This window comes from Lissotriton vulgaris, chromosome 10 (genome assembly GCF_964263255.1).
Source record: "Lissotriton vulgaris chromosome 10, aLisVul1.2, whole genome shotgun sequence".
Lineage (NCBI taxonomy): Eukaryota > Metazoa > Chordata > Amphibia > Caudata > Salamandridae > Lissotriton > Lissotriton vulgaris.
In genome coordinates, this window is record NC_141698.1 from 172,624,668 (window position 1) to 172,651,616 (window position 26,949).

At 46.9% G+C, this 26,949-nt stretch overlaps 1 protein-coding gene across 1 annotated transcript in view; it reads right to left on the bottom strand.

Moving 5' to 3' along the window:
* Positions 1-26,949, bottom strand: part of DNAH3 (dynein axonemal heavy chain 3) — a 614,138-nt gene that overhangs the window by 332,766 nt on the left and 254,423 nt on the right. The window contains exons 19-21 of the mRNA XM_086940811.1: positions 24,001-24,092; positions 5,665-5,779; positions 1,938-2,054 (exon numbers count right to left, since the gene is read on the bottom strand). Of these exons, the coding sequence (XP_086796937.1) occupies positions 1,938-2,054; positions 5,665-5,779; positions 24,001-24,092 (324 nt within the window). The remainder of the gene's footprint in view (positions 1-1,937; positions 2,055-5,664; positions 5,780-24,000; positions 24,093-26,949) is intronic.

A 26,949-nucleotide genomic window follows, 5' to 3' on the forward strand; every position in this document is an offset into this window, starting at 1 on the left:
AGTCGGAAGCTTTTTGATCGAAATCGTAATCGGCCCCCCCATGTCAAGAGAGTTGGTTTGTTTCTATGTCTACTCAAGTCCATTGCAGATGTGACGCAAGTGAAGAGTAACAAATGGGACACATCAAGTCTACAGTACTGACGTGTATTAGATCCTATATAAGGTTATCACCCCATTTTCCTAATGTATTCAGATCAGTCATGCCTCAGTCCTAGGACAGTAATACTATTGCTGTTGAGGTTAGGGCTTCATTCTTGAATGCACCTCCAGCGGTGGTGTCTGAACCTCAAGAGCATAGCTCCTACTACTGAATGTAGAGTGGAGTATGCTAACCATAGCAATGTGGTAGCACTACTGTTCAGCCTCTGGCACCAGGGGCAGAGTAGGCTCAAGGTTATCCATATGGGGGAATGCACAATTACTGGCTATATTTTTCTAAATACCTTTTCCAATTGATTTTACGTTGCCACAAGGAATAAGCCCAGTGAGGACACATGTCAGACTGCTTAGGTAAAGGTCTAGCATCTTTTCAACAGAAACCCAAGCCAGACAAACACATTTTAGTGACACAACAGGAGAGGGCTATTAGTAGGATTCCAGTAAGAACTACTGGAAGCAAGAGTATTTTTTTAGAGTATTGACACACATCTGCTGGTTCCTCCTCGCTGCCTCTGCACAATATCATCATACCACTGCGCTGAGATGAATTATATGTAATTTTGACTCCTGAGGTAGGTTTACCCGAAATGCATTGGGGCAGTATTTGACTGATTGAATACTGGAGATGAAAAATTCATGACAATCTTATATCAAAAGTCAAACTTTTTGCTTCACTGAAGTGGAAGTCTGAAGTTTTTCTTTTTTGAAAAAGACAAATTGGATTGTGAATAGTTCTAGAGGCAATTACTTACGGCTGAGCATGCCCGGTATATGCAGACCTATTGAGTGTTATGACTATTAGGCTGGAAGGAGTTAGTAGGGGATGGAGGATTAACCTTTTGAGTTCCCTCTCAAAATGTTATACATATAATTGTGTGAGTTAGCAACAATCTTGTTTTGTTGATGGGCATTGGAGATTATTTATGCTTCCCTCACTCACAGTGCTAAAATAATATGAGATACTTGTCACAAAGAAATAAGCATACTTTTTTTTGTATACTCAATGCAAAGCCCTTAATGCAACAGGTACGTCCAGATGTGGGTTCCGTACTCACTTTGCCCCTGACAGAACCAAGCTGCACCTGACTGATAAGCCCCAATCAGGGCAAAAGTGGTCTTGGGTTGTTTGTGCTCCGGATCAATGAGGACCTAGCCTGGCAGATTGTCGCCGGACTTTTCCCACTGGAGCAGGGTCAAGACTGACTTGCAAATGCCAAGTTACAAATTGAGGTGGCATTGTATGCAAAATAAAGATGGACTGGAATGAGGCATGAGTACCAGTGGCTGAGCATTCCATCCACCACTTTTTTGTACACTTCATGCCATGGTATAGCGGTCACTGCAGCCATCTGAACGATACCATTTTATGTTTTTATATTGGGTCCCATCTTCTATCTTGTGTGAATATTCAAAATTCTGGAGATCACATACAACCCACAAGTGAGCAGGATCAACACCTATACATCACAGATATACATCAGAGAATTAATGACATTTTGTACCTGACACTGTGCCGGTGTAAAAGGTTAAGTAGAGTGGTGGTTAAAAGCGCCCAAAAGATCTCAGTTCCAAACTATCTTCAAGAGTAGCCTTGGTAAACCTCTACTTATAACATTAACTAACAGTGACACCTGGATCATACTTCCCTCAAGTCCAACACCAACTAAATTTCAGCTTGGTCTTTCCACGCTCTTGGACTTTGTATAAAAAGATGTCGGCCATACTAATGTGCAAAATCATCGTAAGAGGAAATTGGAGAATTGTAGGCTATATCTTACTTTGGCTTCTTCTTCTATTGCTTTTATGAATGGAGAACCACACATTGTCTGCGTCTTTACAATGTGATCATCGAGAAGTAGCTGGATGTCATCAACAGCGGTGAGGATGCTTGTATTCTGCAAAGACAACATATTTTGTTAGGCTTAGTTTGAGAATTGCTTTAGCAGAGCATGAAAAAACACTCACAGTGGTTAGTCAAGATACATTTATGATAGCCAGATTGGTATTTGGTAACTGACTCTTTTAAAATGCCAGGCAAAATTAAGAGTAGCTGTCATACTGATATGTACATGGAAGCCTGCAATCCCCTTATAAAATCTGTCTCTAATTTTTATTACAGTCTAGTTGTGACATCACAAGTTAGCTGTAATAAGAAAAATACATATCTGCTAAACTGTAATAAAGTACTACAGTTTAGTTGTGACATCATAATACCTGCTTCCAGAGCCAGCAGACTGTGAGGGCCAGGTATAGGAGCAGAATTACAACTATTGTTTAAACAAAGAAAACGAGAACTAGTTTTTCAGCTCTTCTGGACATTTTGTTTAAACAGTCATTAGCAAAAAGGAGAGATATGTGGCAGAATGTTTATTGTTTGCACAGTTATAGTTCATTTCAGAAAAGTGGGAATCCCTTTGCATGTTTCCACATATAATGAACCACAGCTGTTTTTGAAAGTGACTTTCATAAAACTGCATATATTGTTTCAACAAATCACTAGCTGTATACGTTTAACATGTAATTATACACAACAAATTCTACATTCATTCTACATATTGGCAACCATGTTGTGTCATATGAAGGATCAAGAGACTAAGGATTTAAGCTTTTTTGGGTGACAAGTCATGATACGATTGTGTTTTGTAATCAGAGCTACTGAAATTGCACAGCAGGGTACAGCCACATTTTGCATCAGGGTTGGCTAAATTATGCCGCAAGAAAAAGCAAATTCTGCACACAAATGAGGCACCTTTTGTGATAGTCTTACCTCATTGTTTTGTTATTTTTAAACATGTTAACACTGTCTAGGTAAAGGTTTCATCTTATCAGTACCAATCTAACTCCCAAATACAACTTTATGAAAATGAAGTGTGACCTCCTAACCTTTGTGAAGGGTCTTCCACTGTGCTTCAACATGTGTTTGTGAGTGTTTAGTAACTTTTAAACCTTTGAGCTACAAACATTTTTTTGGGAAGACTCAGCCCTTGGGAACGGGAAGGAGTGAAGATGGAGTGAACCTTGTTCCAGGATGGGGAGTTGCTCCCACATGGGGACATGGAACACGCGCATGGGCTAACAGAAAATGTATTTAGTACACACACTAGTATCCTTAGATACATGCAAAGACAATGGGCACCTGAAGGGAGGGAACCGGAAGTGTATGCACCACTACAGGCGGTACACACAGTGGGCAATGGCAGACACCTGGTGCGTTGGCTTTACTGTGGGTTCCGCACACACCTCCTGATATCGCTCTCCTCTCTGAAATCAAATTGGAATAGGGTCTCTCACGTGATCTTTCAGACACTGATTGGACTGCTCTGTTAGCATATCCCACAAAAATCACTCATAATTCTAGATTTAAATTCATACAGTTCTCATTATTACATAGAGCATACTTAGCACCACACAGAATCAGTCGAATGTTCCCATCGGCATCCTCCAAATGTCCTTGCTGTCGTATAGTCAAAGCCACTCTCCTACACATGCTATGGTCATGTCCTTCACTGACTGCTCATTGGACTGACATATCAATGACCTTAGCAGAACTAATAGACCCCACACCTTGGGATACTCCAGAATGCTGTCAATTGGGACTCTATCTCAGTCCAAAGCGCTCCAAAATACAGCTGAGGTTTTGCTGACTTGGCCCTAGTTCTGGTGAAACGATTGATAACCCGACACTGGACATCCCCGAAGGCTCCACCATTGCTCTTTTGGTGGGAGGAGGTTATACACTGGGGATAGGCAGAGAGTAGTGTGATACGGCAGGAGGAATACAGGGGTCTATGCAAACGACCAATCGCACTTGAATGGGTTGCCCTCCTAGAAAGATTTCAATCCCAAAATGAAGTCTCCGATGAGGAGTGGTTCACTGGCTTTCATGCTAAATACGCATGAACATGGTTACCCATACAATCACACCCCCTCAGTTCTATGTCACAATCGGACTGGGTATACACTGCCTCTCTATGGGGATTTGAGGCATGGCTTAGGTAAGGCCCCACACCCGCGGAACACCAGTTTCATCCATGATTATTGTACAACAGGTCGACACATATGTGGCACCCCACCATGTTCACCTATGTTTTTGTTGCTCCGTAATTCACTACCACGAATAATAGATGGGTGACATCATATATTTGTCTGGTAAGGGGGCGGGTGGGTAAGTTAAATTGTTCTACTCTATGGAAATGCATATCTATGAATGGTAATGTTTTAGAAGACCTGTAACATGCCTGTACTGTACACATTACCCAGTTCTCCACTGTGAATGGCACGGTACCTTTATACATTGAAAACTACAATAAAGTGTGTACTACAAAAACATTTTGGGGGGAAATCTGCAGATTATGCAGTTGATGGCTCAAAAGGTCAAATCCGACAAATTCATAAATATGCAAAAGATGATGTGGAGCAAAATGACACAATTCCCGTGGCACTAACTGTAATGAATAAAATACTCGGTCACACGTTAAAAGGATATTGCAAATCAAAAGATCAAAAGACAGTTATTACTCTATGTCTGAGTTTGTGTCATCAATACATTTTACATAGTGAGGGAAGGCAGTGGGTCTGCCCTCTCAGCCATTGCTGCTTTGAAGTGTCTTTCACATTTTGGATCAGCACCTTTTGGGGGTCTGTCTTTGCTAAATGAAAGAAATGCCACCCTGTCTGTCATGCCACCATTGCATGGTAGGCTGGCAGGAATTGTGCAAATTTACCAAACATGCTCCTTCTGTATCAGCACACCATGGGGGCAGGGAACTCAACATACGGTCTGTGGATTAAAGCAGAAGTAAATCTGCCGCCCTGGTAGCCAGTGACCTGCTTTCAGGGGATGTATGTCACTACCACGCACACTGTTACAACGCGTACCATTACAACGCGGTTGTAACAACGCAGGTCGTTACAACGACTTGCGTTGGGGGGGCGCAAATTTAAAAAATATAATTTACTATTCCAACACCAGTCCCCGTGGATAGTAGGGAAGGTGTTGGGATAGTAAATTAAATGTTTTATTATCCTTGAGCGCCACCCAGCGCAATTCGTTGTAACAACTTTCGTTGTTATAACCGCGTGGTAATGGTACTTCGTTGTAACGCGCGCGTTGTAAACGTTGTATACCGCGTTCAGGCAGTAAAATGAGTTTTTTTAATGGTAGCACCATCTCTTGAGATGGCACACTAACAGACGTGGATAGCCTTTGAAGAAAAAGACTGTTCCATTTTTATCATAAGCTAATACCCTCTGTAGGGTGCTTGAGAGGCATATCAGCAGTAGCAGCACACTACATAAAGTATCAATACAATGTAAAATAATTTTAGGATTATTTGGAGATCATATGTAAGAAAAAGCATCATATTTGTAAAGTCCTTTATCATCCTGTGGATACCGATAAAGGATAAAGGATTCCAGATTGTAATTCCTTCTTTTACAACCCCATGGCAAATAATTTATTTCCCAAAATAGCAGTAATTTGATACATTCAAAATGTTAACTTACTGAATCCCTGTACTGAACAAAACTGAAGTACATGTTGGCCCATTCCGATTTCATCTTCTCCATCGATTTCTCTAAGGAATACTCTTTGCTAGCTGCTGCTCCAATTTGTTCCAGTCTAAACAAAACAAATCAGAGGACAGATTCAGCCACAATTTTTTTCAGAATATATGTTGTCCATTTGTGAAACTACAATGAAAATGTAAAGCAGCTGCTTTCAGCAAACCATATTCATACCAGTAGAGCAAACGTTTTCACTTAGACAAAAAATACTTAGCAACTAAGAGGCCTGGGGGTTAGGAGTGTGGGTTGTAAACCAACATTTGCAATTATTTTTCGGTTGACTGTGCCAGCAAGACTCTACCTACTGTTGATATGGCAAAGTAATGGAAAATACTTTTCAACCTTATTCTACAGTCAGAAACATCAATGGGTATATGCATGTTGTAAGACATTAGGTTATTGATTGAGGGGGTTAGAACCCTGGTAGGAAATCCCATAACTATCTGGGAAGTGGTGAGTAAAAAGGATCCTAGCACTGTGAACAAATACAGCACCGCAAAAATACCACTCAATGGGCAGAAAGTGGGATACATCTTGGTTTTCAGACAGACTCAGGCAAATGAATAGTAATCCATATAAACAATGTCGCCACCTAAAGAGGATGCCCAATGATCTTGATCAAAAAGCTGTAATAAGGCGCAGAGAGCTGCTATTTAAAAAGATGAATCTAGACTGCCAATAAACCAAACCAGGAGGATTTTTGGCCAGTGGGACAAAGCTGCTAGCCATATCTGTAGAAGGCTCCATGAAGCCAGATATCGTTGCTTGGAAGTCCAGCTGAATAGGATTTGCTGCTTCATAGAAGAAAGAAGGCGTGCCAACCAGCGACGCACCTTGGGCGGATAGGCTGGCAGGTAGGTTATGGTCTTCTGATGGTTCCTCTGGCAATTACTTGGGGGTTAGGCAGGTGCAGCACCTCTAATACCACTTCCAATAGTCCAGGACCTGGGGGCACCACTTAAGGGGTTAGGACTCCAGCAGAGGCCAGTAGCAGGGTTCAAGGTATCTGGAACTTGTATGTCCCTGTAGTCCACACAGGAGGCCAGCCAACTAGCCCTTGGTGCCATTCAGGTAGTCCTGGGTTCACAGACATGGTTCTCTCTCCTTCAAACAGCAAGGCGGGCCCTCAAGCATCAGGGCAGCTCTCTGGTAGCAGCAGGGCAGCCCACCGAACAACAAGACAGGCCTGAAGGAACAGGGCATACCTTTGAAGTACAAGGCAGTCTTTTGAAGTCTTCCACAGGTCCAGGAGTGTACTGACAAATGTGTTCAAGAAGTTCAATATTTGTCCCTGATGCCAGCTTTTGAAGTGGTGGTAACAGCCTAGCTCCCCCCACATCTGGTTCTGGAAACATCTTCCCTTCACCTGCCAAGGCTCCAAAGACTGTTGTCAGGTTCCCTTGTGTGTGTGTGCTGGAGGCAGCCCTTTGAAACGTGAGTGGGGCAGTGAACAGCTCCACCCCACCAATACTGACAGGATGGGCCATGCTGCCAATACCTAGTCGCCCTTTGTCTCCCAGTCTGTGAGAACTACACAAAGGCCAACTGCCAAGCTATTCATAGTCATGTGACCCAGGACATAGATAGAAGGCACCAAGTGGTTAGTACAAGAACATGTTATCTTTATAAAAGTGCCATGCTCACGATTGTGACTTGGAATCTGACTTTACCATTAAAGAAGATTTTAAATTACAATTTATGTGAGTTCAAACTTGACAATCTTTTCTGTTCCCAACAAGATGTTAACTCTTATTAAATATAATAAAGTAGGGAGGAGCCAAGATGGCGGACGGACAAGACGTCTGAGCTCCCGGCTCCGCAGCCCGTCTGCTGAATACATGCCATCCTGATCTTTAATCCTGCCTACGGCGCGAACAAATATAATCACGAATGCGCTGACACTTTCCGCATTCCTCCGATGTCCCCGCCGGCTTTTTTGGTCGAGGATTTATAGAGTTTGCCGACTTTGGACTTTGCCCATGCACTCTGGCCCGACCACCGCCACCGGACACCGCTGATCACGTACGGTGATACGACCTGGGGCAGGACCGGCATCTGGGGAAATGTTACCGGCTGTGGAATGGGCGGCTCGGCGGAGCCCTCGTAGCGACGGAGAAGATACCTGTGTGGTTGGATCCGGGCTGGCGATATCTCCTTTGTCATGCTACCAGCGGTCAGAGCGGTATCCATTTTGAAGCGCCTACCACCCGCATTGCTGTACAGCCGGGGGCTCTCACATCGTGCGAGCCCCTTATTGCGAGCAGTATCTCTTTTTGCCTTCAATATTCTCCCTCCGCCCTATGGAGTCGCCATCCCCCCTCCGATGTGTGCCTACTGCAGAGATGGTGCCGGCGCCGGTCTACCTTGCCGAAAAGACGGAAGCCTCCATATCCCTGGCGCAAGCTGCCCTGCCTACCGTCGAGCTGGAGGGTGCCCCGGTGGCGCCTTTGCATACTGCTGCCATGCTGAAGCGGGGAGCTGTCCTGACCTATGGTGATATCCTGCTAGCCCTGGAAGACTTGAGGGCGACATGGTGGCAAAACACTCGGGAACTGGAGCGGAAGATTGATGTCGCTATGTCATCCAGGGAACTATTGCGATTGTCTGACCCCCCAATGCCTCTCAACCCACTCGAGGTGGATACAATGTGGCGACAGGGGGATACTGTGGAACGTCCTCTCCCTGGCTACAGTGTCGAGTGTTCTTTGCATGACAAAGCTGCAGATACAAAGTTCCCTTCCACTCTAAAAGCTGAGACTCTGCCTCTGCAAGTGTTGCCACGGCTTCCCCAACATCGCCGGAGTGTGTGCCGTTCTGTGGGGGAAAAGGTGTTTGCCACTTTGGACGTGGTGACGGTCGATGATTGGGAACTCTCGCTTCTTCTTCCTCTGCTTCTTCTGTGCCGGGAGCGGCCATCTTGCTCCTTTGTTCTGCCTGAAGTACATTTCCAGCGGTGGCCATGCTTGGAGGGGTTTCAGCGTTCAGGCCAGGGCTGATGTTGCCTCCCTTGATGATCCTGCTTGACCGCCTGGCATGACCCGGACTTGAATACTTGTCAATGTTTTTGATGTGCCGCATGCGTGTAATCCGCTATTGTAGACTGCGGGGGTGGATATGTGGGGCCACCTAAGATCGGGCCAGGACTGGGCGATTTCCTTTAGTGTGCTGTACGTATTGGCGGGCGGGGACTAGGATGGGACTGCTTTTTGTCGGGTTTATTCGCACATTTGGAATTGAGTCTCCCCACCTGCTGCTTACTTGCTACTTCATTTGTGCCGATGATACTCAGGGTGGGGGATACTTACGGGGCTGGTGGTGACCGGGAGTATGCTATATTTTCCTCCTCCTGCCTTTTCTGGGAGTCGGCGACTGGGATGTTCTTTCCCACTCGCCAGACTCTCTTTTCCCACTTGGGGTTCTCTTGGGGCGACAGGCATGCCTATTGGGGGGGGGGTGGGCCGTGGCCTTCCGCTGGTATGCAGGGTGGGGGGATGGGATGTGTTCTGTGTCTTTTCTTTGTCTCTATGGCCCTCTTTCTCTTTCTTTCTCTCCTCTTCTTCGGTTTCTTTTTCTTCTATGTTCCTCGGGGTCGGGGTCCAGTGTTAGTAGGGAGTTTATTGTGTTCTATCATTCTGTGGTATAGCGTTTGCTCTTAGTTCCTGGATGGCGGCCTCCTATTTCCTTACAAATGTCTTCCTCTATATCGCCTCCTTCTGGGTGCTCCTTGAACGGTATGTCTATCCTGGCCAGTGATCTGCTTCGACTCTTTTCGTAGTTTACTACAAGTACTCGACAAAATTATAAAATTAAACCTTTTCCTATCCTGACATTATTGTTCTATGTTCTACCCGACACTTCTCACTCAGAGATTGCCTTAACGGCGTTCTGCCTATTGGTTTTTTCTCATATCCTTTTCTAATATGTCATAGCGGCCGGCCTCGAGGGGTTGTAGGCAGACGCTGTGTATTGTGCATTTCACAAAATAAAGGTTTTAAAAAAAAAAAATATATATATATATATATATATAATAAAGTAACCTAATGCTATTCAATTGAAAAGATAGGCTTTACAGTAGTGAAACATGAATTAATGCACCCGGAACTGTGGGCTTTCTCGGGACTACCTCAAGGGTCACTTATATGTTTTAAAAAGGAAGGTTTAGACTTGGCAAATGGTTTATTTTGCCAGGTTGAATTTGCAGTTTAAACCTACACCGCAGTCTGCAGACTTGAATTAAATTGCAACTTAAGTGGGAGGCACATTGAGTGCTGCAGGCCCGTTAGTAGCATTTAATTTACAGGCTCTGGGTACAAGTAGTATCATATAATAGGGACATATAAGTAAAATAAATATTTAAATCAGGTGTAAGCCAATTGTACCATGTTTTATGTGTGGCTCACTGGTTAGAGGAGGTAGACCTGGAAGCAGAGGTCAGCCTGGGACCAGGGTTCAATTCCCGGCTTGGCGGGGTCTTGAGTCCTAAAATGTCCATGGACTCGACAATTCTCGCTCCGGTGCCTAATCGATTTACGGGTTCACACTCTGTGCAATAGCTTGCCTAATCTCCACAACGGCCCCTCGCGGCGGGATGCCTGGCTTTCACCTTGCGGATACCCTACTGGGGTTATCTCACAGGGGAATACCAGGACGGGTTCCCTAAGCAAGCGCTTAAAGACCGGTTGGTGATTTGCGCTATATAAATTCCTGTACATTTACATTTACATTTTAGGGAGACAAGTACTGTAACACTGGATAGCAGTGGTAAAGTGCACAGAGTCCTAACACCAATAAAAACAGAATTCTATCAAAGGCATTGCCTGCCTTTTTGTGTGCGATGTCTGCTAGCCGAAATAAAATAACAGTTGAGAAAATTGAGACATTATTGAGCATTTTCAATCACAACTGGCCAGCAGGAATGGTCACAAGAGTGCTTTACAAGAGTTTCTGTGGCTCCTTCAGACAATTTTAAATACACAAATGAAAGGTAGTATTTTAAAGTACACAGGCTCGGTGACATTGGTCAAGAATTTTGTGGAAGGTTGCACATCAACATGCAGGCATTCTGAAGCTCTAAAGATATACACAAGATTTCTGAAAACATTGTTTGATTGTATTTAGGATCCATCCAGATGTAAGGTGTGATCCTCCATTTAGTATTTTCTCTTTATGGTCAGCTGTCTGTTGAAGAACAGTCAAATAGTTTTCTGAAGTGCAGGTGGCAGGGGTTTGCCTTCAGTTTAGAATTCAGGCCATTCCAGAGTATAGGCCTTGAACTCAGTGTCAGTATTTTTGGGATTCAGTCCTCAATGGTGGAACAGAACTGCCTGTCCATAGATCTCTAGGCAAGATTTTGTGCATTTCAAGTTTTTTAAGTGTACCAGTTCTTTGTGCAGATGGCTTCATGCATGATACAAGCACCTTGAATGACATTAAAACACCACTATAGAGGGTACATTGGTGTTTCATCTACATTGCGCCAGTACAATCGATATTACCATTTTCCATGTTGCTTATTACAACAAATATTGGCTATCGGGATCCACAATGCTCTTGTAAGCCATGAAATGTCATGCCAGTTTGCCATATTGCGTCAGAGAGAATACACAATACCTTGCCAGTACCAATATTGGCAACATAAAGCATATATTATAATACCTGTATTCACATCCATGGTAATACATGGTTTGCACGAAACTTTTACACCGTCTAATGAATGACACAGGGGCTATTCACAACCAGCACTTTGCAGTATGTTTAGTAGTTCTACAATGGTACAACACATGTACTACAACATTCGTTTCACGAACCTCACAAATCCTAACGTTGGATATTTACTACCCCTGCATTTGATGTAAATATGTGACATTTCTATTTCTCACTGAAACTGTTTATGACAGCCTTAATACGGTTTTAATATAGTATGTGAGGACACTTGTGTTGAATCAGATATTCATGTTTCTCCTCTTTCATTTTAGATATCATATAACTATTGTAGACACAGAATATGAAAGTGCAGCTAAATAATTACAGTCACCAAGATTCATTTTAACGTTTTTGAACTGCCCACTTGGGCTAGATTTTGATATCCTCAATAATCCTTAATTTTTTGCATGATACCTAGTTGGAGTGCAAACTGCTTGAACGTCGCTGTGCACCTAACGTAGAAGGATGTGGGAAGCGGATCTTTCATCCACCCATCCATCTACGGCTACGCACACATATGTGTATATATACGACACTGAGGAAAGCTACGGCTGAAACGAGTCTGCTGTTTTTAAAAAAATTTTGCACAAATAAATCCTAACCGGGATTAAGCTAACACGAGTGCTGGTCTTTCTGTTTTTGGCAGCGGAGCAATGTATATATATATATATATATATATATATATATATATATATATATATATATATATATATATATATACAGAAATATGTATATATTAAGTAAGAAGAATTTCAATTGGTTTTTGGGTGATGACAAACTAGAGACAGTTAAGGAATATAGATTTTTAGGCCTCTGGTTTGACAGTGCACTAAAATGGCGCACCCATTTGGAGGCTCAAAAGGCAAAAGCATTCTCATCCACTTGTGGGCTAAAAAAGTTTAATAAAGAATATGGAGACATGACACATAAACCAATGATAAAGGCATTTGAAGCAATGATCCCCCCCAAGTATTGTATGGGGCAGAAGTGTTATACTTGAGCGGTAAACAGACGTGGGATCAGGAAGAGGGAAAGATTTTAAAAATGTTATTGTCTTTACCTAATTGTACAATGGTTCAAGCAATTAGAATGGAACTAGGGCTGATTTCTTGGAGTGTACAATCTCAAATGGCCCTAGCAAGATTCTGGAAGCGCCAAGACCCAGGAGTGACACCTAAGGTCTCACAATGGTGTGGAGAGGAAATCCAGACAAGCAATCTTGGCTGGGCAAAGGAGGTGAGAAAGACTCTCCAGAAAGTATCAGGGCATCTTAAATGGAGATCTATCCATAACGCCCTGATAGGCGACTTTACAAAGAAAGCACTTAGGGAACAAGGCCAGTCGCTCTCAAGGGCACAGGACCTGAATTACATGCAGGAGAAAAAGTCGGTCCAGTGGTTAAAGATCTCCTGGGTAAATGAAGGCTGGTTCCCTTATCTGGAAATATTGCCTAACCAACATGAAATATTAAGGACCCGGGTTGGGATCAACCCCTGGAAGATAGACGGGAAATTAAAATCTGTACTGATTGGCCCAGAAGGTAATTGTAAGTGTGGGCGTGGTATAAGAAACGATATGTTGCACATTTTGCTTGATTGCACATTTGTACAGGATTTAAGGAAATTATTTTTACGTCCTATATTCCTATCACATAAGACATTTACACGTGCCCATGCAATATGCTTACTAACAGATATGCATTCGCTAGAAATTGCAATTGCATTGGGCAAATTCCTGAAGGCCGTAAAAGATTTTGGAAGGGAGATATCGAAGGATGGGCACTGATTTTAAGTTCTTTAAAGCCTTTTATAAAGTTTAAATCTGTCTTTTTATTCTTGCAGATATGTGAAAACTTTGGTAAAATTTGGGTTTAATGGGGGGGCGTGGCTTGGCGGGCGAAGATGGCGGTCGCAGCCTTGTAGAGCTCCCGCCGGCCCGGACTTAATTCGATCATTTATCCTGGCCCCCGAGCCCGCTGTTGATACCCAGTGGTTAACTTTGATCTGGCGAAGTCTCCTGTCTACTTTGGTGTGTCGATCCTGCATTTCTTCCCTTCCTGTGGTCGGAGGGAGACGGCGGCGACGTGCGGCCTGGTGACCGGACGGGGACCGGGGTCCTCGAGTTTCGCGACGCCTGGTGGCGGTTGCGGTCTGGCGGGCGCGGGTGGCACCCACTACGCCGCCCTTGGCACAACTTTCTGGCTGCGATCGCCTGGAGATCGGGACGGCGCCACTAGCTCCTACTCATCGGGAGGACGGCTCTTCCCCTGTGTGACCAGCGAGCGGCGACGGCACGGCGTGGCCCCGCGACAGCCTGGAGACTGGGGCCCGTGAGCCCCGAGGCGGCCGGTGACGGACTAACAGACGGTGGTGGCATCCGATACACCGCTCCTGGCCCGGCCCGCTGGATACGGCTGCCCACGGACCACGGGGCCACCGCTTATTCCTGTACTTTGGACGGCCGCTCGTGGCGACGAGTGTGGGTGAGGCCTGTCCCCTCTGGGTGAAGCCGGGACCTCGATTTTCGCGACACCGGATTTGGGCCGCCCAGCCCGCTTTCTCCTCTGAGGCCTCGTCTCGGCCGTCCCATCCAGGACTTGTGACAGTGCCCGAAGGTTCAGGAGTGGTGTCCGCCCTGCCCGGCGTGTGCCATGACCAGGGACAGAGGAGGTGGCCCGCCCAAACATGGCCCCATCGATAAATTCACCGGGCCGAGTGGCGGCGCGGGGGCGGCCGGTGGCAGCGGTGGCCCTGGACCGGACAATGCAGCTATACTGGCGGCCATCACCCAATCCCGGGACATGCTGGATGCCAAAATTGGGGCGGTCGGGGCGGATGTCACGCTCCTGCGCCAGGACCTCCGCAACGCGGTGGAGCGGATCACCGGGGCTGAGACCCGCATCACAGCGGCCGAGGCGGATATTGGTGGCCTAAAGAAACGATTGGCGGAGGTGGAGGGCATTCAAAAGACACTGGCGGCCCGCGTGGAGGATGCCGAAGGGCGCGCGCGGCGAAACAACCTCCGCTTCATTGGCTTTCCGGAGCGGTGCGAGAAGGACAGCATGGAGCGGTTCTTGACCGAGTGGCTGGAGAGCTGGCTCCCCGAAGGGGCACTGTCTACGTGCTTCGTGATCGAGAGGGCCCACAGGGCTCTGACCCAGCGGCCGCCGGAGGGCGAGCGCCCACGACCTGTCATCGCCCGGCTGCTGAATTATCATGACCGGGATGTTATCCTGCGGGAGGCGAGGAACAAGGGCTCGCTCACCTTCGAGAACCATACTATCCTGATTTTCCCGGACTACACGAAGATGGTACAGCAACAGAGGCAATCCTTCATGGACGCTAAGGCTAAGCTGAGGGGCCTCAAGCTCCAATACTCTCTCCTGTATCCAGCCCGCCTGCGGGTGATATATCAGTCCCGGACCCATTTCTTCGATTCACCGGAGGAGGTGTTCCGCTGGACCGATGAAGCGGTGCGACTCAGGCCCCACGCCCAGCCGGGGCTGGACCCGGGTAGGTCCGAGGGATCGTCGCCGGAGCGGACGGATCGCCCGAACAGGAAGGGCCGCCATCGGAGGTCTCGCTCCAAGAAGAGATCGGCCTCCGCCAGTGCATCGCAGTCGGGTGGTGCCAGGGACTCGGAGCACTCCGATGCGGGCAGCTGAACATTGCCGGGACTGAACACACTCTGTTTGCTGAACACTGAAATGCTCTACGTTGGCTGGTGAGACTGTTCCATTCTGTCCTTGATATGCCGATCGGCTCCCACGTGAAGACTGCAGTTGTTGCCATGGGGATGCAGTGGGGCTCGGGGGGTACTGTTTGTGGGCCTCAGACCCTCACAGATGTGAGTGTTGTTGGGGGGGTGGTGTGTGTGTCATGGTTGGGTTGTTGGGATCCATTGGTATGGCGGGCCCTGGGTTCTCTGTTTTGGACCCGGGTCTCTCCATGCCGCGACAGATACTTCAACGTTCTCTGAGGTATTGGGGTGGTGGGTGTGGGGTGTGGGGGGGGGGGGTTCTTGTGTTGCAAATGTTGGGGGGGTCCTGGGTAGGGGGGGGTTGCTGAGTACGCGGGCTGGGGGGGTGGGACCACACGTGTCTGAGGTTTTGATTTTTGTGGATTTGCGGGTTGCGTCGGGGTGGGATGGGGGGCCGGATTCTGGACTGTGTGTTGATAATGGCTAATGCTGCGACTATGTCTCCTCAGAAGACCCTGCGGGTGGTGACATGGAATGTGAGGGGTATCCTAGATAAGATCAAGCGTGGGGCTGTGCTGCGGTGGGGGAAGAGGGAGATGGTGGATGTGCTCCTGCTCCAGGAGACTCACATGCTGGGCTCCAAGGCCCTTAGCCTTCAGAGGTTTGGTTATCAACAGGTTTATCATGCTGGCTTTACGAGGGGGTCGCGGGGGGTGGCCATATTGGTGCACCGTAGGGTGGCTTATGTTCATGAGAAGCAATGGATTGATCCTCAGGGCAGGTTTGTCTTTATCAAGGGCCTGCTGGGCTCCGAGCCGGTGGTCTTTGGAAGTGTGTACGCCCCTCCCCCCCTGCAGTGGGCTTTGTCCGAGCGGCTGTTTGCGCTGTGGGACAAGATCCCAGAGGTTCTGACCATGGTGGGGGGCGACTGGAACGAAGTCATGGATGTGGGCCTAGACCGCCTGAGACGAGCTCCTGTAGTGTCTGACCCCCCCCCCTGCGGCTGCTCCCACCAGATTGTGTGCGACTGTGAGTGGTCTGGGTTGGATTGATGTGTGGCGGCATTTTCACCCCGCGGTGCGTGCATTCACGTATGTATAGGCGGTGCATGGGTCCTTTTCGAGGCTAGATCATTTGTTTGTGCCGGGTGCCTGCCTGAGTCGTGTCAGGGATGCCGCTATACTCCCCAGGGGCCTCTCGGATCATTCCCCCGTCCTGGCCACCGTGACCCTCCCCTCCAAACGACAACCTTTTCGCTGGCGTATGTCCGCCTGGCAGCTGCAGCGGCCGGAATACGTGAACCATTTACGCGAAGCGATTGATCACTTCTGGCGCGAGAACTTGGTGGAGGATGTCGACGCACTAGTTGTGTGGGAGGCGCTGAAGCCTACGCTCCGGGGCGTTGATATAGCTTGGTGTGTGGCTGCTCGGCGAAAACATCGGGAAGCCATTGTGACTGCCGCGGCCCGCGTAGAGGAGCTGGAGCAGCGTGGTCGGATCGGGGGTGATGAGGGCGTCGTGAGACAGCTCCTGCAGGCCCAACAGATGTATGCCTCGGTCCTGTACGAGGAGGCCCGACAGGCGTGGCTCGCCACGCGCAGCAGGGTGTACCAGTGGGGCGACAAGTCCTGCACCATGTTGCATAGGCTTTGCCAAGCGACTTTCCAGCCCCTGGGGCTGCCTGGTCTCACGGCGGACGACGGCTCGGTCATGGCCGACCCGGGTCTGCTGGCGGCTAGCTTTGCCCGCTACTACGAGGCACAATACGCTCCTCGCGACCCCTTGATGGAGGGCGAGATTGCCTCGTACCTGGACGACCTGCTCCCGCAGGCAGTCCCTGATGAGACTAGAACCGCCTTGGAGGCCCCGCTCACATCCGAGGAACTCGGGGAGGCCCTTGGCCAATTGAACACTGGTAAGTCGCCCGGCCCGAGCGGTTATCCTAGCGAATTTTACAAAAAGTTCCACGTCCAGTTGGGACCCCACTTTCGCAGAGCCCTAGAGGCGGCGCGGGCTAGGGGCGAGCTGCCACCAGATTGGCGCCATGCCGAGATAGTGGTATTTCTGAAGCCGGGCAGGGCGCCGGACCGGCACGACTCTTACAGGCCGATCTCCCTTCTCAACATCGAGGCCAAGATTTTGGCGAAGGCCCTGGCAAACCGCCTTTTGCCCTACATTGCCGACCTGGTCCACCCCGACCAGGCCGGGTTCATGCCGCGCAGGGCCACCCGGCACAATATCCGGCGGGCGCAGGCGGCGGTCGATGCCATGGGTGCTAGGGATGAACAGGCGGCACTCCTCCTTGCGGACATGGACCGAGCCTTTGATTCGGTGAGTTGGGCATATTTGTTCACTTTGCTGGCCCGCCTCAATATAGGGCCTATCTTCCTGTCATATATTCGTCTCCTCTACACTAATGTTACGGCGTCGGTCCGCGTGGCCGGCGCGGTCTCTGAGCGCTTTCACATCGGACGTGGCACTCGACAGGGTTGCCCGTTGTCCCCCTACCTGTTCGCCCTGGCCATGGAGCCCCTGGCGTCGCGGATACGAACGGATGTCCACTTACGTGGCTTTGTCTGGAACGATGACCTGGCGGATAGGATTGCACTGTATGCAGACGACGTCCTTCTGTTCCTCACTGATCTGCGGCGCTCGGGTCCCCGGGTTTTGGAGATCATGCGGGGGTTTGGCGAGGTCTCGGGGCTTCACCTTAATCTAAATAAATCGACCCTGTGGATTCTGGGTGGCGGAGTGGTTGACGACCAGTGGGCCGCCGAATTGCGTGTGGCGACGGACGGCCTGCAGTATCTAGGCGTCTTTCTCTCGGACTCGCGGGCCGTGGCCTGGGCACGCAGTGTCTTGCCGGTGTGGGAATGGGTCCAGACAGATGTTAAATCTTGGTCCAGAATGCCCCTCACGATCTTTAGGAGGTCGGCCATCTTTAAGATGGTGGCACTGCCGAGGCTGCTGTACCAGCTCCAAAACTTCCCGCACCCTATTGGCATGGAGTGGTTCCGCCAGGTGAACTCTGTGCTGGGCCGCTTCCTGTGGGATGGCGGTGCAGCCAGGGTGGCCTTGAGGACGTGCTTTCTGTCCACATACTGTGGTGGTTTGGCCACATCCGACCTCCTCTCCTACTACCAGGCGTCACACCTGCTTGTCCTCAATGAATGGTGGTATGGTGATAGAAGCGACCCGGCCTATGCCCTGGAGAGACTCCTCATGGGAGATCGCACGCTCCACACTATTCTCTATTCGGCTCGCATACGCCGTGGTTTGCCGTCGGTCACTAAAGTGGTATTTGCGGTGTGGCGGCAGTCCCTGCGTCGCATGGGTTGGTGGGGCAAGTTAACAGCTGAAACGCCGCTGTGGCACAATGGCCTGCTTCCGGAACTGGCGGCCCTGGCCGGGTTTGAGGGTTGGGAGGCTATTGGAATTACACAACTGGGCCAGGTCATGTCAGGCACCACCCTCAAGTCCTTCGCGGAACTCAGCGCGGAGTTCCAGATGCCTCAGTCCCAGTTCTTCCGCTACCTCCAGCTGCGGCATGCCCTCGCCCCGAGCATTGCCGGCCTCGACTCCCTGCCGGAGTTCAGCCCGCTTGAGGCAAAAGTGTTTATGGGAGACTTGGGAGACAAGAAGGTCTCTAGGATCTATCAGTCACTTGTTATCCACTGCTCCTCCACTCTCCGCTCCCTTCGGGAAGCGTGGGAGGTGGACGTGGGCGCCCTCGATGAAGACGATTGGAGGGAGGCGCTGGAGTCCCCGCGCGGCACCGCTGTTGCGGTTCGGCTCCGCCTGACACAATTCAAATACTTGCACCGTGCCTATTATACACGTGAACGTCTGTGGAAGGCTGGCTTGATTGCGTCACCGGAATGCCTGCGCTGTGGGGAAGTGCCTGGCTCCCTGATACATACGGTGTGGTCGTGTGGTCGCCTGGCTGGATTCTGGAGAGGTGTGTGGAGTTGCCTGACTGAGGTCCTGGGTTGGGATCTTCCTCGTACCCACCGGCTAGGCCTGCAGCATATCATGGAAGGGGTTGGGGGCAACATGTACAAGCGTCATCTGTTGCTCCTGGGTCTGGTGGTGGCCAAGCGTGACCTGGCTCGGGCATGGAAATCTGTGAGGGCCCCCCCCCTGTCTGCGTGGAAGGCTGGGCTAGACTATTTCATGGGCCTTGAAAAACCGTTTTTTGAGGCGCGGGGCTGCCCGCGCAAACATTTCAAGATCTGGAAACGGTGGGCCGACTACCGTGGCCTGTCCTTGGAACCCCCGGAGGAGCAGGAGGAGGACATTTGACCGCAGTGATACTTCTGGCCTCAAGTGGCAAGCCCTGGTTGCGCTATACCTGCTTATTCTTTGTACATTTCCTTTGTGTTGCTTTCTGTACACGTGTGGTGGGGGGGGGGGTGTTGGGTACGGGGGGGGTGTAGTTGGGGTTTAGAGTAGGCTGCTAGGGCATCCTTAAAGCTGAGCTTCATGGGCATTTGCTTCATTCATTACTGTCTATGTCATCATTATATTGATACTGTTGTGGTGATCTTGGTGTGTGAAAATACCACATTCCTGATACTCTTATGCTCAATAAAATTGGTTGTGAAAAAATTTGGGTTTAATGAATTGTGTATCAGGAGGTGTTAACCTCTTTTAACCTTCTCTTTTTTCTTTTTAACAAATATGAATTTTAACTATTTATGACGTAGGAATATTTTGTCTGCTCGTACTTTGTCCGATTCTGTTTGCATTTTGTTTGTATTGTTTAAAAGACTATGGTCTAAATAAACAAGTTTCTCTCTCTCTCTCTCTCTCATATATATATATATATATATATATATATATATATATATATATATATACATATATATATATATATATATATATACTGTACCTGTCTCGTATTGCCTGTTGGTTCCATGTTGCGGGACCCGATGCACTTCACCCGAGGTCTCTTGGTGGGAACAGCGGCATTAACGATCTGAGGAACATTTCCTGTCCGCTTTCAGTGAGAGTGATTGCCCACCAATGAGAAGACTCGGTTAGCAGCTTAAAATCAGCAGCTTCGGAGCATTTCCCATCTTGGCAGTTTTCAGCGAGAACCCGGCACTGATGAGGCACACGCCGAAACGCGTCTGCCGGAGGCTGAACTTTGTGGACTCACGAAGAGTGATTAATGTGTGCAATGGCGGAATAAAGAAATTTGCTGGTATCCAGAGCATGTGTCAGACCTGGTTTGTAGTGAGAAGCAGGTGTGGAGGTGATATTAAAGCGGAGGTCGGCTCCGCGTACTGACACGCCCCTCGGTCTGGAGCTCCGCATTAACCGACAAACTGTGGCAATGGACGATGTGCTTAGAAGGCACAATGCGGCGCCCCCCCAACCCGAAGTGTCTTAAAGGTATTGGGGAGAGGGAGCAGACAGCACGTCTGCTTAATGGACTTGCCAGCAATGATGGAAGCCGCCAACGTTTTCCCGCAATGCTAGAAGGAGCCGACATTGCAAGCACTACCATGTGCGAAGATAAGTCACTGTACCTGTCTCGTATTGCCTGTTGGTTCCATGTTGCGGGACCCGATGCACTTCACCCGAGGTCTCTTGGTGGGAACAGCGGCATTAACGATCTGAGGAACATTTCCTGTCCGCTTTCAGTGAGAGTGATTGCCCACCAATGAGAAGACTCGGTTAGCAGCTTAAAATCAGCAGCTTTGGAGCATTTCCCATCTTGGCAGTTTTCAGCGAGAACCCGGCACTGATGAGGCACACGCCGAAACGCATCTGCCGGAGGCTGAACTTTGTGGACTCACGAAGAGTGATTAATGTGTGCAATGGCGGAATAAAGAAATTTGCTGGTATCCAGAGCATGTGTCAGACCTGGTTTGTAGTGAGAAGCAGGTGTGGAGGTGATATTAAAGCGGAGGTCGGCTCCGCGTACTGACACGCCCCTCGGTCTGGAGCTCCGCATTAACCGACAAACTGTGGCAATGGACGATGTGCTTAGAAGGCACAATGCGGCGCCCCCCCAACCCGAAGTGTCTTAAAGGTATTGGGGAGAGGGAGCAGACAGCACGTCTGCTTAATGGACTTGCCAGCAATGATGGAAGCCGCCAACGTTTTCCCGCAATGCTAGAAGGAGCCGACATTGCAAGCACTACCATGTGCGAAGATAAGTCACTGTACCTGTCTCGTATTGCCTGTTGGTTCCATGTTGCGGGACCCGATGCACTTCACCCGAGGTCTCTTGGTGGGAACAGCGGCATTAACGATCTGAGGAACATTTCCTGTCCGCTTTCAGTGAGAGTGATTGCCCACCAATGAGAAGACTCGGTTAGCAGCTTAAAATCAGCAGCTTCGGAGCATTTCCCATCTTGGCAGTTTTCAGCGAGAACCCGGCACTGATGAGGCACACGCCGAAACGCGTCTGCCGGAGGCTGAACTTTGTGGACTCACGAAGAGTGATTAATGTGTGCAATGGCGGAATAAAGAAATTTGCTGGTATCCAGAGCATGTGTCAGACCTGGTTTGTAGTGAGAAGCAGGTGTGGAGGTGATATATATATATATATATATATATATATATATATATATATAGCATTAAGTGTGTGTTTAAAATAACTACAATTTTAAACGTGTGCTATAAATATTTAAATTCATTTAAATAATTAAACAAAAGTGTTCTAATACCATTTACTAGTTATTAACTACATATAAAAATGGTCCAAATGGAAGTGTGCAAAAATTATTTTAAATAATATTAATTCTACAATTAATTTTATATATTTTATTTGTTTAATTATTTCTTAAACATTTATTTTGATGGGTTATTGTGCTGTTACGTGTAATTTCTTTTGTTTTCAGGTTAATAATAATTATTTTAAGTTAATTAAATTTTTTATTTTGCATTACAGTATTTATTATATTTTCTTACTCATTATTAAACCTTACTACTTCCCTATACTGTATCAAAGGAGCACGTTGTCACTGTAGCAGAAACCTCCGTCTATGTGTGTAAGCTACTATTAGTAACTTTACACTCGTAATTTCTGTTCTAGAAGTCTCCATACTGTTTTAAGGGAGTAAACGCATCTAAGTCTGCACCTAGTATTAAAGTTAGACTCAGAAATGGTAAATAGCAAAACAAGGCTAAAGTTAGTGCTAGCTGCATTATTAAGTTTTCACATGAACAGTAGTAAGTTTCCTCATGAGTAAATCTAAATATGTAAATTTACCTTTGTGAACAGGGTACACAGTGTCATGATATGACAACAGTTTACACCCTTCTTAGTAAAGCACATATTACCATGCCACAATGCCATGTTTCACTGTGCCCTGTTAAGCATGCATTGCCATAAAATAATGTAAGATTTTACTTTGTTTCAGTAAAGAATGCATCACAATTTTATGATTACAGTTTATATATTGTTTGAGCAGAGTTATAATGTCAGTTTTCCAATGTTCTCAGATAATAATGTATCAGCTCTCATTGAACTCTTTAAAGTTCATTATCACTACCTGTCTCTCTGCACATTTTACCTGCTGCCTCATTGAACATCAAGTGGAAAGAGGCCAGGCCTCCATCTCCTGAGTGCTGTAAAGGGTGCCAATAATAGACCATCAAGGTCTCCTACTTTAGCTACAAGATTGAAATGAGCTTCAAAGCCACTGCCTGGCTTGCATCCATATCCCATGGTCTGAGGTGCTATCACCATTTCCTACTACAGCATCCACCAGCCTAACACCTGGCCCGATCATGTACCTCTAAAGGCCTCATTACGATGTTGGTCGGTAAGTCTCTGATCGCTCATTGGAAGCTTACCGACCGACACTGTAGGTTTACAGTCCGACTGCCGAATTCTAATGCCGTCTGTCAGAGTGTAACCCGGCCGGTCAATCCGACTGTGTTCTGACAGGCTCAAGCGTCGGCCAGTTGGAAACCTATCATAATCCCTTACAGACGGCGTTTCCGCTGTCAGGATTATGATGTTGGTTTCTGTCAGCCTTTCCATGTCGGGCTTTCCGCCATGGAAAGATTGTCGGAAATCGACTTTGGGGGCCCTTAGCAGGGCTGTCATCCATTCACAGTTTACGGGTGTGAGCCCCCCTGAAAATCCCTGCACCATGTTGCCTACCACACAGTGCACGGATTTACACAAACTCCCATTTTCTCAATGAGAGCTTGTGCTGCAGGCGGTTTTTGCCAGCCGCACAACCTCTCATAGAGAAATGGGAGTTTGAGACCACACAGGGATCGGAACTGCCGACCTATGGTCGGTCGGTTCCCACACCAAGATGCTGTCTATCAGAGGCAACTCGGACCGACATCGCAATAGGGCTCTAAGTGAATTTCAGAAACAGGACAGCCTTAACTCTCAGTTCCTGCTAGACAGCCCTACGATGAGGAAAGTGCTGGAGGTCAACATAAGCCATAAAACTACTGTTCTAAAAACTAAGTGCTACAATGAACTGTCTGTATTTAACTTATGCACGGGCATCTTATTTCAGGTGACTGTTTGAAGGAGATTTGCACCCCTTATAGATGTTTCTAGTGGCTCAGTGGGCTAATGTAGCCACTGTAAGAGCCATTGTTTGACCTCATGGTTACAGGTTTAAATCCCGGCGGGTCCACTGAGCCTTTCATCCTTCTGAGGTCGATAAAATGAGTACCATTGAGTTGTGTAACAATAAACATCTGTTATTCAGCACCAAGATACCCTTCTGGGAGAATGTGTGCTGTACAAATATATGTGGATCAATATTTTCTCTTAAAATTGTGATGTTGTTGTAGTAATAAGATTTCTGTGTAATAACTTCTGGTAATGTAATAACAGTGGTTAATATACCTGAATCAAAAACAACATTATTTTAAACTGTTTCTTACCTGTCAATGAACTTTGACAGTCCATATTCTAGCATGGTCAATAGTGATGTGTTTTCATCTGGTGTTACATCAAATCCTACTATTTCACTCATCTAAAACAAAATTGGAATAAATCATTACCAATACTTTATGCGTGGGTCAACCAAATTCACTACTTCAGTACTTTACAATGCGCTTTGCTGCAGTTCTGATCTGAAACGATAAACTTTGTGAGCACATGTTTCTTTGTCAGTTCCCTACTGAACAGAATATTTGAAAATGAGGTTACTCTACAACGGTATTAAACACCATATAAAAAGTGCACATTCTTTATACATTATAATATCTGACAACTGAACACACAACTCAACTGACTTACTGATACACCAAAGCATTCCTATAAGTCTGGAGTGTTGGCTTTAAACTGCTTGATGCAGGGATAAACATATTATAATATCAGCCCCTTTATATGTCTCATTTTGGTCTACATCGCAAAAAAGCCGCTCTACCGCGATCCTGAGTCAGAAAACACAAATTCCATAAACTGTCTACTAGCAATTGACACCTGGATAGCAGACAACACACTAAAATGTAATCCCAAAAAACTGAGTTCTGGAGGATAGGAGCCCATCCAAACCTCTGACTGACAACTTTAGATGAACATAAAATGCCAGCGGTGCATGTAAAAACCTTGTTGCCCTGATGGACTCACCTTCATAGCCCAGGAACTTAGGGCCAGATGTAGGTAAGTATATTTTACCGATTCATAAATACCGAATTTTACCGATTCGGTAAATTTACCGATTCGGTAAAATAGGGCCCCTACATGCCAAATACTTAATACCGGTCGGTAACGGCCGAAATAGGCCGTTACCGACCGGTATTTTGTCTCCTACATCTGGCCCTTAATACCTCCAATATGGGTCTGCTTTATTTTAACTAATATTATTGAGGATAAAATACTATAATATTGTCCACCCTGGTCTATCAAATGATCTGCTACAAAGGCTACTGCTCCTGGGAAATATAGCAACTAGAATGTCACTTTGAAAGAAGAAACAACAATATATCCTGCAAGCTCTGCACATTTCTGTATCTGCTTCCAAAATGAGAATCAGGTTCCAAGTGCAATGCTTGGCGCAGGTATTGCAGCACAAACAAGGCCGGTTCATTTACAATTAATTGCACCTACCAGACCTTCATATCTACCTCAAAACATCCCATGCACCTTAACATTCCAACAAAAATGAGAGTACTTTCTGGCCATTTGCAATTGAACAAGGCACTACAACTTTTCTCCTCTTTGTAAAAACTCCTAGATGTGGATTGGCTCTGCTCCAGGAAGCAGGCGTTGTGGGTGGGGAACAGAATACCAGGTTATATGATGTGGCTATACATTAAGTCCTCTCCATGTCTATGTCACAATTAAGGGCAGGCAGAGGATACATTCTACACCCGAATCCATACACCCAGGCTTCCAGAATTAAGAACTAGCCTTTTGGGTGATTTTGTACTCTCATTACTTTACACACTCATGTGGAGTCATCATCTGACTCTTGCTGAATCCTGATGAATGTGCATGATTCTTGTGGCACATGACAGGGCAGAAACATGTCAGCACTTTTGCTGCAAACTAGGAGCATTTAGTAGTAGGGTCTTTCTAGTGCAGTAGAGGTAGTGTACTTTAGTGATGACAGCTTCATGTGTCAAGTTGGTTGCACTAGCTAGGTAAAGATAGATAGACAAAGGTGGTGGGTCTCACACTAGAAACATGTTCTCTCTTTACTTTCTAACCCTTCTCCCTTTCTGAACAATCTTGATACTTCAGACTAATGATGTGGATTTCTATTTTCACCTAGGAATGAACCTGAAGATTAAGCCGTGGCTGAGGGTTTGACTCGCTTTTAACAGAAGATTAACACCACAAAGTCACATTAATGTGTCACAGAAGATCAGGAGCACTAATGGGTTGACTTTTCTGCTCCAAAATCTCTGATGTGGGTCTAATGCTCCCTCTGCATCAGGACACATGCCTCTCACTGATAAGGCCCAACAAGTTCAAAGTTGGTCTGGGGTTGCTTGTGTTTCCATCTAGAGAGGACCAGATCTGGCATTTCGGACAGGACTGGCCTGGAATTTCAAGATGGACTATTTCGATTATATCAGAAAAAAAATCAAATTTGCAGGTCTGAATTGGTGCTGTGAACAAAAAAAGATGGACTCGAAAGCAGGCCTGTGTAACGTGCCAGAGGATGAGACTTTAGCAAGCATTCCACAAATCATCTATATGTTTTAGTTTTTTACGCCTCAATATTTTTATTTATATATTTAGTTAAGAAGCTAATCTCCAATATCTCCAATGTAATGTACATGGGGGTGTAATAAATATTTGCAAGCAGTTTTTTGCATGTTTAACATCCCGGTTTCGGAAATATCATTCAAAGTGTTACCGATGCCCTCTGCGGCATTCTTATATTCGTTCAGCCTATGCGGATGCTAAGAACGGGAGAAATAACCCTGCTGTCTGCATGCTACAAGTGCCCGAGGTGAGTGAAAGGAATTTAGGTTGAGATTTAGAAACGTGTCATTAAAAAAGTCAAAAATTAAAACCCCAAAGTTAGTAACCTAAATTTTGAATATAAATGCAGCCTGTGTAATTGGCAATTAGTTGTGTTTTCTCTTTTTCAAGCAATTATTCTTGTTGTCCATGCTCCCCGCTACATAGCTCTAATGATCATGCTGACATGAGTACCTTAACCCTAGCCCCAACCCCTTAACACTACCCCGTTACATTCCCCATACCTATCCATAGCTCTAACCAACAAATTCGAATCTTCATGCTCATCCTCACATTAACTTTACCCCTAAAAATGTCTAAAGTCTAACTATATTCCCTCCCCTAAGCCATTCCTTTACCCTAAAACTAACCCCTACCCTAATCCCAACATACATTCTTAACTTAAAGGTAAT